Source organism: Amblyraja radiata, chromosome 20, assembly GCF_010909765.2.
Source record: "Amblyraja radiata isolate CabotCenter1 chromosome 20, sAmbRad1.1.pri, whole genome shotgun sequence".
In the NCBI taxonomy this organism is placed as follows: Eukaryota; Metazoa; Chordata; class Chondrichthyes; order Rajiformes; family Rajidae; genus Amblyraja; species Amblyraja radiata.
This window is the reverse complement of record NC_045975.1, coordinates 26685817-26702923: the sequence shown is the minus strand read 5'-3', so window position 1 is coordinate 26702923 and position 17107 is coordinate 26685817. Positions and strand designations below refer to the sequence as shown.

Genomic DNA, 17107 nt, shown 5'->3' with positions numbered 1-17107 from the left:
AGTTTAGAGAAGGTTTACTAGTCTGATATACCAGCACTGCTCAGTCTGCCATGAGGAAAGATTGGACAGATCTAGGCTTGCATCTGCTGGAGTTTAGAAGTGTGAGCGGTAACTTGATTGAAATATGTACGGTCCTGAGGGGACAGTGGGTTAAAAGTGGATAGGATGTTTCCTCCAGTGGGAGAATCTAAATAGGGTCATTGTTTTAAAATAAGGGGTCACCCACTTAAACAAATCAATATATTATTTTCTGAGGTTTGAAGATTTGTAGAGCTCCCTTCCTCAAAGTGTAGTCGTAAAAGAGCCTTTTAATATTTTTAAACTGGAGTTCAATGATTTTTAATAAGCATAGACATAAAGATTAACAGGGGTAGATGGAAACACAGAAATTGGATCACAGTAATATCACCCATGATTTTACTGCATGACACCAGGCTCAAGGAGGTTTCGTCTCTTAATGTGTTGTTCGATATGTTAATCTTTTAATATATGATTATTTGTAAATATATAAGAAGCGTTTAACATTTTTTAATTTAGTTTTATCCATTTTTTAATTTTTTCAGTTATTTAAATCTATTTCATCAAGTTTAAAGTGTCGCCAATTGTGCAAAAGACCACAGCAGGAAGACCTCAAACTTTAGTTGGGATATCTAGATTGGGGGATTGTGTGGTATAAATGCAAGATGTGGGCTAAATTAAATCTGATCAGGCCTGTTTACCACAAATTGTAACCTTTTAACTGCTGTTTTTTTGGGGGCAGATTGAAGAAGCAAAAATCAGGAAGAAGGAAGAGGCAACTCAGAAAAAAAGAGAACTTGAAGTAAGAATTTACAACATGCTGCAGGACACCATACCAAAATAGCTAGTTGGTTTAATGTAACTTGTCTATCGTGATGGACATGATGGGAAATAAAAAGAAACAGCCAGTAGACAGCAAGAATCCGAAAGATCACTCACTAACCCCAATTCTTATAAACATAGAAACATAGAAAATAGGTGCAGGAGGAGGCCATTCAGCCCTGCGAGCCAGCACCGCCATTCATTACGATCATTGCTGATCATCCACAATCAGTAACCCATGGCTGCCTCCCCATACTGCTTGATTCCGCTAGCCCCAAGAATTCTATCTATGTCTCTTTTAAATTCATCCAGTGAGTTGGCCTCCACTGCCTTCTGTGGCAGAGAATTCCATAAATTCACAACTTTCTGGGTGAAAAAGTTATTTCTAACCTCAGTTTTAAATGGCCTCCCATTTATTTTTAGACTGTGCCCCCCAGTTCTGGACTACCCCAACATTGGGAACATTTTTCCTACATCTAGCTTGTCCAGTCCTTTTATAATTTTATATGTTTCTATAAGATACCCTCTCATCCTTCTAAATTCCAGTGAATACAAACCCAGTCTTTCCAATCTTTCCTCATATGACAGTCCCGCCATCCCGGGGATTAACCTCGTGAACCTACGCTGCACTCCCTTCATAGCAAGGATGTCATTCCTCAAATTAGGAGACCCAAACTGCACACCATACTCCAGATGTGGTCTCACCAGGGCCCTGTACAACTGCAGAAGGACCTCTTTCCTCCTATACTCAAATCCTCTCATTATGAAGGCCAACATGCCATTAGCTTTCTTCACTGCCTGCTGTACCTTTATGTTTACTTTCTGTGACTGGTGTGCAAGGACACCCAGGTCACATTGCACTTCCCTTTTTCCTAATCTGACACCATTGAGATAATAATCTGCCTCCTTGTTCTTGCCACCAAAGTGGATAACCTCACATTTATCTACATTATACTGCATCTGCCATGCATCTGCCCACTCATTCAACGTGTCCAAGTCACCCTGCAACCTCCTTGCATCCTCTTCGCAGTTCACACTGCCACCCAGCTTTGTATCATCTGCAAATTTGCTAGTGTTACTTTTAATTCCATCATCTAAATATATACTGTAAATAGTTGTGGCCCAGGCACCGAGCCTTGCCGTACTCCACTCGCCACTATCTGCCATTCTGAAAGGGACCTGTTAATCCCTATTCTTTGTTTCCTGTCTGCCAAACAATTTTCTATCCATGTCAGTACCCTACCCCCAATACCATGTGCTCTAATTTTCCACACTAATCTCCTGTGTGGGACCTTATCAAAGGCTTTCTGAATGTCCAGATAAACTACATCCACTGGCTCTCCTTCATCCATTTTACTTGTCACATCCTCAAAAAATTCCAGAAGATTAGTCAAGCAGGATTTCCCCTTCATAAATCCATTCTGACTTGGACCAATCCTTTTACTGCTATCCAAATGTGACATTATTAGTTCTTTAATCATTTAACCAGCATCTTCCCCACCACCGATGTCAGGCTAACTGTTCTATATTCCCCGTGTTCTCTCTCGCTCCTTTCTTGAAAAGTGGGATAACATTAGCTACCCTCCAATCCACAGGAACTGATCCTGAATCTATAGAACATTGGAAAATGATCACTAATGCATCCACAATTTCTAGAGCCACCTCCTTGAGTAGGTGGCTCTAGAATTCTTGAATGTTTATAACTTTTTTACATTTAACCATAACTGCGGCAAAAGTCAGCAAACGGAGACTTTTGCATTTAGACAGAATTGAATGTTGGATTCTCAGTGAACCTCTGGACCATTCATTTCCCAAACTTTTGTTTTAAACAGAGTCATAGGGTAATATAGCACGGAAAAAAGGCTGTTCTGATCACCAGGTTGGTACTAAACATTGCTGCCAATCATGTGCTAATCCCATTTTATTCTCCCCTCATTCTCTTCAAACCTACCCCCACCCATGCTGATTCCACCATTCGCCTACACACTCGGAGCACTCTATGATAATCAGTTAACCCACTAATTCACACCTCTCAGTGATTAGGGGTAAACAGGAGGAAACCCACGTGGACAGAGAGAACATGCCAACTCCACACAGACAGGACCAGAAATCAAGATCATCAGACAGAATAGCAGACTAAAGGCCTTTCAGCCCCTGGAGTCTGCTCCACCGTTTGATCGTGGCTTATCTAATTTTCCTTCTCAACCTTCTCAATGCCCATTACCTTTCCCTGTTCTCCACATACCCTATGATATGATTCAAGATTAAACCCAGGTTGCTGAAACTGTAAGGCAGCAGCTTTACCAGTGAAGAATTAATTATTCTTGAACTGCATTAAATTACAATCTCACCACTGAGAGACTCCATGCTGGGCATCAAATACTGTCCAGAGGGTCCACAGATTCCAATTCGGTGATCTTTCCAAAAGACAAATGTATGTTGTGATGTTAAGTGTCAATCAGACTGAGGTTTTCAAATACTTACACAATCGTAATTAATTTATTACATTCACAATCATAGATCTGAACTCCTTTTGAAGCTTAGCATCAGCTTTGCCATTTGGCTTCCATCTGCAGTATCATCCCCTGACCTGCTCCCTCTTTAAAACTTGTAGTTGATTCTCTATTTTAATGTAAGCCAGAACTAAGTTGGGAATTAGCAATGCTCATTAAAAGGTGAAGTCTGATTTGAATCGTTTAGAATTCCATTCCTTGGAATATCATCAGAAGGATCATATTTCTTTCATAACCATTTGACCCTTAAGTAAAAGAGTGACTCCAAATACTGATTGATAAAGTTCACTTGACTGAGAACTATACTATCCATGTTATTCCAAATGCCAGTTTGTCATTTTTATATTTATGCAGGGGAAATTGGAATTTGTAAGTACATAACTATAAATTCTCATGTACAATATTTATTTAGGAGGCAAACATTGCCCACCCTTCTCTTCCATGAAGCAAATATAGTATATATTTACTTAGAAAGCTGGAACTATATTTAGAACCATATGTATGTAATCTCTACAAAGACTAACTAATTGCACTGTTTATGACACATTTTCATGTTGACAATCCAACTATATATACCTTTGTCTCTTTATCATGGAAACCTATGATGTTGTATTGTGATAAACTCTCTTATCAATAGCTGCTGACCTTTCATTACACACTGCCCTTCAGAAGCAATGTTACAAAATTTTGAGATTTTAAAAATCAAGTCTTTAATTTATCCCATCAGATAAAGCATAAAAAGAAGTTTAATTTGACACCTAATTCACTTTCATATCTTCAGTATTAAAAAAGTTATGGCCATTTTCATACTCGGAAATTGGCATCTTGTTCCTTATGCTTTATCATTGACTTAACACAAAAGCTGTGATCGAGAACATTTAAAAGCCCATAACTTTCTTAAAATTTAAGAGAACTGAAAGAAATGTTTAGTTATTATAGATTGAAGCATTCTGAAACAAATATGAAATAATCTTACTTAGATGACTTGAAATTAAAGCATATAATTAGTTAGTTACCTAATTGTAGCTAATTACAAAATTCAATTACTAGATCTAAACATCTATCCATTTCTTAAGAATAGATTAACATTTTTAAATATCCTAAGTGTCCAAATAACATTCACACAAGAATTCAGAATATAACATAATTTTAAAATCTCATTGTCATGGGTTTATAGGCCAAATGGAAGGAATTTAATGTTTAATACCTGTACATTAATGGCCATTTAAATCAACTTGCCTGTGGGATTTTCTGGAACGGGACCATTTGGAACGTTGAGGTTGCGGTGATTTAGTCCCCCATATCGGCAGCAAATACACTGCCGGTTCTTCGGGGGGGGAAATCACCGTTTCGCAACTTAAAATGTGAATTAAATGCATCTTAAGAAACACTTTTATACATAAAAATAAACTCTGAATTACAGTGATTTATTTTTCAAAGAATATTCAAGGATATGCCTTGAGTTGCCTCAACATGATGAGGTGTTGACTTGTTCATGTGAACATGCAAAGTCTTATTATCATAGCAGAAAGTCTTGGACTACAGTGATTCCGGGTTGAAACCTAAAATTTACAGGTACTAAGTGCTGCTGGAAGGCAAAATGTAGGGAGTAGAGGCTGGAATGACAGTAACCTGAGACCTTCCTTCTGAAACCCGAGGATGCCTTCATTACACCAGTATTTGCATGTGGTAGATGGTGACCAGTTGGCAGTTCTGGGAGAGAAAGCATATTTTTGCTAGCCAAACTACACAATTTTTCCATCCCTCACCAGACTAGAAGATTAAAATTAAGTAATATTGGAAACACTAAACCTTTATGCAGGAACTGGTGAAATTCAGCATCTTCTGGGTTACCGGAGATCAAGTGTGGAGGATGTGGTGGTGGTTGTGGAGCAGTGCAGTTGTACAAAGCAACAGAACACTTAAATCTGACTCTGCCAAACCAAACAATTAGATTTGGGTAAAAGTGAAGGGGTTTAGTGACTAACATACTATTTATCTTCTTCAAGGCAGTGAAACTAGCAAAGATGAAAATTCCACCCAGCGAGATGTTCCGATTAGAAAAAGAAAAGTATGCCAAGTTTGATGAAATTGTAAGTATTACAAGACAGGAAGCTGAGCCTACCTATTGCCTTAGTTAGAGACAGCTTTTTATAAAGGCATATCTCAATCATAAGAGTAATTGGAAATGCTATGTTTAATTTTAAACATCCATCAGGTACTGTGCTCTCCATAATGTTTGGGACAAAGACCCATCATTTATTTATTTTGCCGCTGTACTCCACAATTTGAGATTTGTAATAGAAAAAAACACATGTGGTTAAAGTGCACATTGTCAGATTTTATTAAAGGGTATATTTATACATTTTGGATTCACCATGTAGAAATTACAGCTGTGTTTATACATAGTCCCCCCCATTTCAGGGCACCAGAATGTTTGGGACACCTGGCTTCACAGGTGTTTGTAATTGCTCAGGTGTGTTTAAATGCCTCCTTAATGCAGGAAAATGAGCTCTCAGCACCCAGTCTTTCCATCACCTTTGGAAACTTTTATTGCTGTTTAGCTTGAATCTCTTGAATCTTGAATCTCTTGAATCAACATGAGGACCAAAATGTGTGCCAATGAAAGTCAAAGAAGCCATTATGAGACTGAGAAACAAGAATAAAACTGTTAGAGACATCAGCCAAAGCTTAGGCTTACCAAAATCAACTGTTTGGAACATCATTAAGAAGAGAGCATACTAATCGCAATGGGACTGGCAGGCTAAAGGGCCTGTCCCACTTTCACGAACTAATTCACGACCTCTGCCGAGTTTGCCCTTGACTCATACTCGCAGCATGGGACGAAGATTAACTACATCAGAGTGATGGCAAGAGCAAGGTATGGACGAGAGAAGGAACTGCCCAAGATCCAAAGCATACCACCTCATCTGTGAAACACGGTGGTGGGGGTGTTATGACCTGGGCAGGTATGGCTGCTGAAGGTACTGGCTCACTTATCTTCATTGATGATACAACTGCTGACGGTGGTAGCATAATGAATTCTGAAGTGTATAGACACATCCTATCTGCTCAAGTTCAAACAAATGCCTCAAAACTCATTGGCCGGTGGTTCATTCTACAGCAAGACAATGATCCCAAACATACTGCTAAAGCAACAAAGAAGTTTTTCAAAGCTAAAAAATTGTAAATTCTTCGGTGGCCAAGTCAATCACCCGATCTGAACCCAATTGAGCATGCCTTTTATATGCTGAAGAGAAAACACAAGGGGACTAGCCCCCAAAGCAAGCATAAGCTAAAGATGGCTGCAATACAGGCCTGACAGAGCATCACCAGAGAAGGCACCCAGCAACTGGTGATGTCCATGAATCGCAGACTTCAAGCAGTCATTGCATGCAAAGGATATGCAACAAAATACTAAACATGACTACTTTCATTTTCATGACATTGCTGTGTCCCAAACATTATGGTGCCCTGAAATGGGGGGACTATGTATCTACATGGTGAAACCAAAATGTATAAAAATGGCCTTTATTAACATCTGACAATGTGCACTTCAACCACATGTGATTTTTTTTTTTTCTATTACAAATCTCAAATTGTGGAGTACAGAGGCAAATAAATAATGGGTCTTTGTCCCAAACATTATGGAGGGCACTGTATATGGGAAGTCCTCATCTTTCTACAGGAGCCTTTGAAGGAAAATGAACGCAGAAATTAGCTAAAAACATTATCGAAGATAGTTGTAATGCCTTCCATAACTAAATGTTGTTTACATCAGGCCTTACTGATGAGGAAATCCAATTTAAGCAGGCAACTAAATTTAAATGCGATTGAAACAGAAGCGGAGAGATTTATTGGGAGACCTATATTCATTTTTATGCTTATCATTCTAATGACTCTATAAATGAAATGTTGGTTGTCTCCAGTTCCTCTCACGGAATTTGTGAGAATTTTTTTTTCCAATTCACATTTCTTGGCACATGCACCGACAGCTTTGTGATGCAAAATATCACGATATAGTCTGCTTGCTCAGAATGTGGACATTCAGAATATCCTCATAATGTGGAAGTCACCTGCAAATTTCTTCAGGTTATAATTTAAAGATAAATGTCGGCCAGTAACCCTCCGCAGTTCTTCAAAGGACTGCTGTGGGATATTTTGCATTCACTTGTAAATGCAGACATGCCCTTTATCTTAACATTGATAAGAAATCTGGCCATCTGTGACTTGGTGAGTGTAACTGGGTACCTCCCTGGAGTGTTGGCAAAGATTTTGAACTGTAATATCTGGAGTGGGACTTGAGCCCACAGCCTCCTGTCTCAGCACCAATATTGCTGTAAATGAGCCACAGCTAATACAGATACTTTCATAATCCCATTGCCATATTCCTGTGATCTGCAGCTTTAATTGGTGCAGAGATAGTCAGTCTAATTTGAAGGAAAAAGTAGCAGCTAATGCAATTAGATTTTGTGTACAATATCAGACAAACAAAGTCATAGTGTGTGATTGCAATCACCCTTTGTGATTGCATTCAATAATCCTTGCAGGATATGCATGTGGTTTTCAGGTGAATACACAGCCTTTCTACCCTTTAGGATATTAGATATGTACTCTTCTTTGACACCAACTAAAATTACTTTTCATTGTTGGTTTAATGAATTGCACAGATAACTTACCTTCAATGTTTATGAGATAAAATATTGGCCAATGCGAAGATTTTGTAATGTTGGTCACTCAATCAGGGAGCAGAATGTATGAGAGATACGGCTTGATCATTTATATAATTTAAATATCGGCAGCGCTGGTGAACCCAGTTTTGACTGACTACTCCTTAATTAAGGGAAAGTGAAGCCACATTTCAAAATGTAACTACAAAACTACTTGAAATCAGATAATACAGATGGGTGATTTGGACTGCTTGATTCAACTACTTAGCGATTACAGCATATTCTTTGTCATGATACAGTGCAGAAAGTGTAAAACTCCTATAAAGAATTTGTAAGGTTGTTTAGAGTGAATTATAATTATTTGTATGTTATTACAACGGACAAGTTTGATGGCCTGCTTTTTCCCCCCATTGTCTGCTCTCTTATGCAAGTACTTAAAGTTAGTATTGTTTCTTTTCATCAAGGGATTTCCAACCCATGATACTGAGGGTAAGGAACTCAGTAAAGGACAGTCCAAAAAACTTAGGAAACTTTATGAAACACAGGAGAAGTTGTACAACGAATATGTGCAGACACTGCAGAATGGCAGTACCAGCTAAACACATAACCAGGACTGTGTTTCCAAGGGGCAAAAAAAGCACAAGAATGGTGGGAATAAATAAATAAAAGAGACTTTGTTTACCCTTGGCGATGAGAGGTGCCATGACGAATCGACTGATGGATGTAAATAAAACTGAGGTTCTGAACTTTGCTCTTGTTCAATGAAGAATTAAATGAGAATGATGAGAGACTGAATGGCATAGTGTGTTAGGCGCTTGCTGTTTACATTAAGGACTGGCATTTAATCCATTCTGGGTTGATTTAACTCAATGATTTTTTGGGGCAAACCAAGTGCTGTTTAATTCAGTCCCTAATAGGAGGTTCTCGTTAAACAGTAATTGGTGGCATCATTTAAGCCAAAGACTGGCTGGTATGGAAACTACACTGTGTTTGGGGTGCCCCCAGAGGTTGGTTCTAAACAGAGGGATCAGTGATGTACTCACCAAGCTGCAAATAACATAGTAAATAAGATAATGTCGCTAAAAAGCGAAGTAATTTTGAGCAATATCATTCAACTTGATCAGTATAAAGTTCACAAAAGCTATTTTGTGAACAAAATATGTAACAAAATCATTAAATAAAGCAGTTTGGGGGCAAAAACATACTAATTGCTTGATATATTTACTCTCCCCTCTTAATAAATGAGACAATTCAATTTCCGTCCACAATTGTGTACTTTGTGGTTTTAATTACTGCTCCTTTGATTAATAATTTAATATTTAGGGGTAGATATAATTTGTTTGAAAAGCTGCTGTTTCAAAATTATATATTTCATGTTAGTTTGCTTTGAGAATGGAAATCTGACATGGATCAAAATGCCATTTGATCAAGCTTCCCTTGGATTTTCATGAGTCTGCCTCAAAAGACAAAAGTAGTCCCCATTTTCTGAGGCTGCACTCTGTACTCGGACTTGTGCTCACAGATGGTGCTTACCCAACAGTATGCTATTTTCACTGGAATTTATGTAGGATTTCTGTTACTTTTGCATTGGGTTTGGGTGTCTGTCACAGCTCTTAATTGGGGAATAACTGTCTCATACCTACAGTTTGAAGTCGATATACCTAAACTGTCACACCTTTGCAGCTGAGGCAAACAACGTCAAATTTTAAAAGATGCGCTTATACTTTCATAAATCTTTCTTAGATGCAGTTTTTAACTTCTGTGTAATGTATCTGCAAATGTGCAGGAAATGCAATGATAAAATAGCACAAACAATTTTTTTAAATGGAGACGCACGAAACTGCAGATGCTGGTTTACAAAAGAAAAAGTGCTGGAGTAACTCAATGAGTCAGTCAGCCGAGTTCTCCAGAGATGCTGCCTGACTTGCTGAGTTACTTCAGCAGTTTGTGACATTTATTATAATTTTTAAAAATTGCCATTGACGTGTTTTTGAGATGGGATGGAATCATCCAGAGTTAAATTAAACTGATAATGGTAGTTTAATCATCTATGTCATACTGTTTCTACCTCCATGGACTGAACACGAAGAATACAACCACAATCTCCTTTTCTTGTCTTAATCACAATGTATGGATTTGGGGAATCAGATAAAGTTGAATGCAGCTTTGTGAGTCACTAGTATCCTGATTTGGAGAGTCTTGCACATTCTTTATATAATAAAATATTTTCAGCTATAAAAGCTTTTCTCATCTCAGTCTGCTAAAATACCAATCCTTGCTCAAGGGTTGAACTACAGGTGTCTGCTCACATTCACTAGCTCATTGAATTGACCATTATTCAAATACAAACATTGAGCTAGAACATGGGATGATTCATTACAACAAAACTATTTCTCATCTCCAATGTCCATAGATTCACACTTTCATGATCACTCCTGTTTTTTTACTCCTCGCTGCTCATCCCAACTTCCTATCCTAGGTACATGGAAACAAATTATAGCTAAATTTTCCCTAAATGAAATGTACTTACTTAGCCCAAACCAGCATCACACAATACATTTTATCTACTATCTCAGTGCAGGTATCACACCGCAAGTTACTTTTGTTTATTAAGCTTGCAACAACAGAGCATTTCATTGTCTCCATGCTAAAGCTTTGAAACGTTATGTTAGCTGCTGGCAATAACCAGAAAAGGATCATGAATTAGCATTGGTATATTTCATTTAATTCAACCAGGTATACAAAAGTAACAATTTTTATATGTAGTTTCCGACTCATTTCTAAAATTGGACACAGATGATTACACAATTCTGTTGCTTATCCTATGAACCTTGTTGTGCAGAACTGATGTTCCAAAGCTTCAGATTAATAGCTAAGAAACCAGAGATACCCCTGCCACCATGTGAGGTAGGAAAATGTTCACAATGCCATGATTAAAAGAGGTTTGAAATAAGTGCAGGCTCAAATGACAATCAAATGCATTATATAGCATTCTCACTGCGGAATGGAGTAACAATCTGGTGTTCTTGGCATTTCAGTGGAGTTGCTTGGTTGAAGATAGTGTTTATCCATTCCCTCCAGCACTTCTGTGGACATTCAAGTGTAGAGTCTTTGATTAAAAATATTATCTGGTGGATGTTTGAGGCATCTGGTAGCCTCACAAAGAATTGGAATAGTTTAAGGCTGTCTTTGAAATGTTCTGAACAATAAACTGAATTATGATAATTTATTTCAGCTATTCCTCAAATTACGAGCTTCTTCCACAAGCCTCTTCTATAGAAAAGGATTTTCTAAAATGTAAATGTATAACATAGCACATATTAATTGAAGAATTCCTATGAGGGTTATTAATTTGTATCAGAACATCCCACAAAACGTGACGCCGAAATACTATTTCTGAATACTTGGAAAATATATGGAAACATATTATGTTTTCATTATTGCTTAGATTTTCTAGAGAAATATGGGTATTTTTGTTCTTCTGTCCATTCCAATCCTAGCATTTGAAGATGCCTTAGAGGCTCTATTTCTCCTGTTGAGCTTTTAACAAAGTTGGTGAAGTTGTTTTGACCTCATTTCCAGCTTCAAGATTTGGGGCAAATCTGTGAATGACTGTTGTGTGCTGATTCTACATTGGAGTGAGTCAGTGTCTTGAGATGTTCACTTATCCCAAGGGGAATACTCATTGAATTGTCAGACCTGCTCAATCTTGATAGCAAAACCAGTCCATGTAGACAACACAAAAGCAAAAGTCCTGAACTTGTTGAAAAGTTCTATCCAGCAATTGCTGATTGTACTCTAATATTGGGGTCCCTATAGAGTCAGTAGCAAAATAGTTTAATTGTCATGTGCATCGACAATGGAACAATAAGACTCTTACTTGCTGCAGCTTAACAGGCCTGTAAATGCTATAACACACATAATATAATCAGAAATACAATAAATTAATAACATTCTCTTCTTGCGTACAGCCTAAAGTTGTAGGACAACTTGTACTATTTGATCTTATTTGATTGTGCACACCAGGTTGATTACATTCGTCGAAACAGGGCGGACCACGTGAAGGTTGCAATCTCCCACCCCAATAACGTATTCTGTAACCATAATAGTGCAGAAAATGAAGTCCGTAGTGCAACCAAAGACACAGTCCATTAAGATCATAGTTGCTGAGGTTAACCTTGTGCAGTGTTCAAGAGCCTTCTGGTTGTGAGGAATAAGCTATTTGTCACAGTTTACAGGCTCCTGTACCACCTTCCCTCTGATCGGAGCAAAATTAACCATCTCTATTATACTAAAACTATATAACAATAACAATTACAGCACGGAAACAGGCCATCTCAGCCCTACAAGTCCGTGCCGAACAACTTTTTTCCCTTAGTCCCACCTGCCTGCACTCATACCATAACCCTCCATTCCCTTCTCATCCATATGCCTATCCAATTTATTTTTAAATGATACCAACGAACCTGCCTCCACCACTTCCACTGGGAGCTCATTCCACACCGCTACCACTCTCTGAGTAAAGAAGTTCCCCCTCATGTTACCCCTAAACTTCTGTCCCTTAATTCTGAAGTCATGTCCTCTTGTTTGAATCTTCCCTATTCTCAAAGGGAAAAGCTGGTCCACATCAACTCTGTCTATCCCTCTCATCATTTTAAAGACCTCTATCAAGTCCCCCCCTTAACCTTCTGCGCTCCAGAGAATAAAGACCTAACTTATTCAACCTTTCTCTGTAACTTAGTTGTTGAAACCCAGGCAACATTCTAGTAAATCTCCTCTGTACTCTCTCTATTTTGTTGACATCCTTCCTATAATTGGGCGACCAAAATTGTACACCATACTCCAGATTTGGTCTCACCAATGCCTTGTACAATTTTAACATTACATCCCAGCTTCTATACTCAATGCTCTGATTTATAAAGGCTAGCATACCAAAAGCTTTCTTTACCACCCTATCTATATGAGATTCCACCTTCAAGGAACTATGCACGGTTATTCCCAGATCCCTCTGTTCAACCTGTATTCTTCAATTCCCTACCATTTACCATGTACGTCCTATTTTGATTTGTCCTGCCAAGGTGTAGCACCTCACATTTATCAGCATTAAACTCCATCTGCCATCTTTCAGCCCATTCTTCCAAATGGCCTAAATCACTCTGTAGACTTTGGAAATCCTCTTCATTACCCACAACACCCCCTATCTTGGTATCATCTGCATACTTACTAATCCAATTTACCACACCTTCATCCAGATCATTGATGTACATGACAAACAACAAAGGACCCAACACAGATCCCTGAGACACCCCACTAGTCACCTGCCTCCAACCCGACAAACAGCCATCCACCATTACCCTCTGGCTTCTCCCATTCAGCCACTGTTGAATCCATCTTGCTACTCCTGCATTTATACCCAACAGTTGAACCTTCTTAACCAACCTTCCATGAGGAACCTTGTCAAAGGCCTTACTAAAGTCCATATAGACAACATCCACTGCTTTACCCTCGTCAATTTCCCTAGTAACCTCTTCAAAAAATTCAAGAAGATTAGTCAAACATGACCTTCCAGGCACAAATCCATGCTGACTGTTCCTAATCAGACCCTGTTTATCCAGATGCTTATATATATTATCTCTAAGTATCTTTTCCATTAATTTGCCCACCACTGAAGTCAAACTAACAGGTCTATAATTGCTAGGTTTACTCTTAGAACCCTTTTTAAACAATGGAACAACATGCACAGTATGCCAATCCTCGGGGACTATTCCCGTTTCTAATGATATTTGAAATATTTCTGTCATAGCCCCGGCTATTTCTACACTAACTTCCCTCAATGTCCTAGGGAATATCATGTCAGGACCTGGAGACTTATCCACTTTTATATTTTTCAAAAGTGTCAGTACTTCTTTTACTTTGAAACTCATAGTATCCATAGCTACTCTACTAGTTTCCCTTACCTCACATAATTTAATATCCTTCTCCTTGGTGAATACCGAAGAAAATAAATTGTTCAATATCTCCCCCATCTCTTTTGGCTCTGCAGATAGCTGTCCACTCTGTCTCTCCAATGGACCAATTTTATCCCACGTTATCCTTTTGCTATTAATATAGCTGTAGAAACCCTTTGGATTTACTTTCACCTTACTTGCCAAAGCAACCTCATATCTTCTTTTAGCTTTTCTAATTTCTTTCTTAAGATTCTTTTTACATTCCTTATACTCCTCAAGCACCTCATTTACTTCATGCTGCCTATAATTATTATAGATCTCCCTCTTTTTCTGAACAAGATGTCCAATTTCCCTTGAAAACCATGGCTCTTTCCAATTTTTACTGTTTCCTTTCAACCGAACAGGAACATAAAGATTCTGTACTCTCAAAATTTCCCCTTTAAATGTCCTCCATTTCTCTTCTACATCCTTCCCATAAAACAAAATGTGCCAGTTCACTCCTTTTAAATCATTTTGCATCTCATCAAAGTTAGCCTTTCTCCAATCAAAAATCTCAACCCTAGGTCCAGTTCTGACCCTCTCCATAATTATATTGAAACTAATGGTATTGTGATCACTGGACCCGAAGTGCTCCCCAATGCATACCTCCGTCACCTGTCCCGTCTCATTTCCTAACAGGAGGTCCAGCACTGCCCCTCCTCTAGTAGGTACCTCTATGTATTGCTGCAAAAAACTATCCTGCACACATTTTACAAACTCCAAACCATCCAGCCCATTTACAGAATGTGTTTCCCAGTCTATGTGTGGAAAATTGAAATCTCCCACAATCACTACCTTGTGCTTACTACTAATATCTGCTATCTCCTTACATATTTGCTCTTCCAATTCTCGATCCCCATTTGGCGGTCTATAATACACCCCTATAAGTGTTGCTACACCTTTCCCACTTCTCAGTTCCACCCAAATAGCCTCCCTAGATGAGCCCTTCAATCTATCCTGCCAAAGCACTGCTGTAATATCTTCCCTGACTAGCAATGCAACACCTCCACCTCTTGCCCCTCCAATTCTATCACACCTGAAGCAATGAAATCCTGGAATATTTAGTTTCCAATCACAGCCCTCCTGCAACCATGTTTCACTGATCGCCACAACATCATACTTCCAGGTGTCTATCCAGACTCTAAGCTCATCCACCTTTCTTACAATGCTCCTAGCATTAAAATATGCACATTTAAGAAACCCCCCGCCTCTTATTCTCAGTTTATTTCCTTTTTTTTTCTTTCCTCCTCTTGTGTCCGAGTGCTTCCCTTTTCTGCTTCCTGCCTCCCATTCTGTCTACTAGCTTTCTCTAGTAAAACTCTTCCCTTTGTTCTTAACATTCTAAATGTCTGTGTGGGCCAGGGTTGTATGGGCTTTCTTTTAATCTCCTTAATTTGTATCTACTTCCAAATGCTAGGCCACAGCCTTCCCATTTTCACAAATTCTACTCACATTTTTTCCCTCGACGGGATAGACATCTTCCCATCGCATTCCAACCTACATTCCCGTTTTTTAAGTTTTCATCGTTTATTTCAAAAAATTAACTGCTTTTCAGTGGGAGACCCTTACAGCACTTTCCATTGATGATGTCACAGTGCCATCTCACAGACGTCCAATCACAATGGATCTCATTTACAAATGACATCACAATGGGACAGGGGTGGGAGATTGCAACATTTACATGGTCCACCCTGTTCCCACGAATGTAATCGACCTGGCGTGCACAATCAAATAAGATCAAATAGAACAAGTTGTCCTCTCACTTCCTCTCTGCCCCCCACTCCTCTCTGCCCCCCCTTCCTCTCTGCCCCCCACTTCCTCTCTGCCCCCCACTTCCTCTCTGCCCCCCACTTCCTCTCTGCACCCCCTTCCTCTCTGCCCCCCCTTCCTCTCTGCCCCCCCTTCCTCTCTACCCCCCCTTCCTCTCTGCCCCCCCCCCTTCCTCTGCCCCCCCTTCCTCTCTGTGCCCCCCCCTCTCTCTGCCCCCCCTTCCTCTCTTCCCCCCCCTTCCTCTCTCCCCCCTACCTCTTCTGCCCCACCTTCTCTCTGGCCCCCCCTTCCTCTCTGCCCCCCCCTTCTCTCTGCCCCCCCCCCTCCTCTCTGCCCCCCCCCTTCCCTCTCTGCCCCCCCCCCCCCTCCTCTCTGCCCCCCTTTCCTCTCTGCCCCCACTTCCTCTCTTCCCCCCCCTCCTCTCTGCCCCCCCCCCCTCCTCTCTGCCCCCCCCCCCTCCTCTCTGCCCCCCCCCTCTCTGCCCCCCCCTTCCTCCTGCCCCCCCCTTCCCCTCTGCCCCCCTCCCCTCTGCCCCTCCCCTCTCCCCCTGCCCCCCTTCCCCTCTGCCCCCCCTTCCTCTGCCCCCCCTTCATCTCTGCCCCCCCTTCCCTCTCTGCCACCCTCCCTGCCTATCACCCCTCCCTCTCCCCTTACCCCCTCCCTCTCTACCACCTCTCCCTCTTAACCCTCCTCACCCACCCTCTCTACCCCCTCACCCTCCCTCTCTACCCCGTCCCTCTCTGTCCCCCCCCTCCCTCTTTACCAACGCTCCCTCTCTGCCATCGCTCCCTCTCTGCCACCGCTCCCTCTCTGCCCACTCCCTCTCTGCCCCCCTCCCGCTCTGCCCCCTTCCCTCACTGCCACCCTCCCTCTCTCTTTTCCCTCCATCTCTCTTTTCCCCCCTCTCTAGGAAGTGATGAGTATTGGGACCTATGGGTGAGTGGTGGAATACTGCGTTCGCAGTTGAGGGCTATGCGCGAGTGGATAGGGCGGAGGATGGGGGGGAAAAGGAGCGAATGAATAATATTTAAATAATATCATGGGGGGGGGGGGGGTTTGTGTGCGTGTAACGCCGCAGGCTCCCCGCAACCGCATGTTGAGGGGACCGGACCCAACGGGCCCCACTTGGTCTAGTAAACCCTAAAAGTCATCTGGCCATATCCCTCCACAGAGTTCCCCCAGCAGCTCTTGAATTATTTGCCGCACATTCCAGCATCTGCACTCAGCAGAAATTTGTCATACGCTCATAGTTGTATTACATAATGCAGGGGAGTGATGTAACTGGTCATCAAAATATTTACGTGGAATTTACAATCAAGCCCTGATC

General features: G+C 40.6%; 1 protein-coding gene across 3 annotated transcripts in view; it reads left to right on the top strand.

The window, feature by feature from the left end:
* The window catches only part of cars1 (cysteinyl-tRNA synthetase 1), a 58102-nt gene extending 48814 nt beyond the window's left edge, over positions 1 to 9288 (top strand). For 2 of the 3 annotated variants that reach the window (XM_033039140.1, XM_033039138.1), the window contains 3 exons: positions 761 to 820; positions 5363 to 5446; positions 8488 to 9288. In XM_033039140.1, the coding sequence (XP_032895031.1) occupies positions 761 to 820; positions 5363 to 5446; positions 8488 to 8622 (279 nt within the window). In that variant the 3' untranslated portion in view covers positions 8623 to 9288. The remainder of the gene's footprint in view (positions 1 to 760; positions 821 to 5362; positions 5447 to 8487) is intronic. The other variant, XM_033039139.1, reaches the window with a different exon arrangement.
* Positions 9289 to 17107: the final 7819 nt, after the last annotated feature.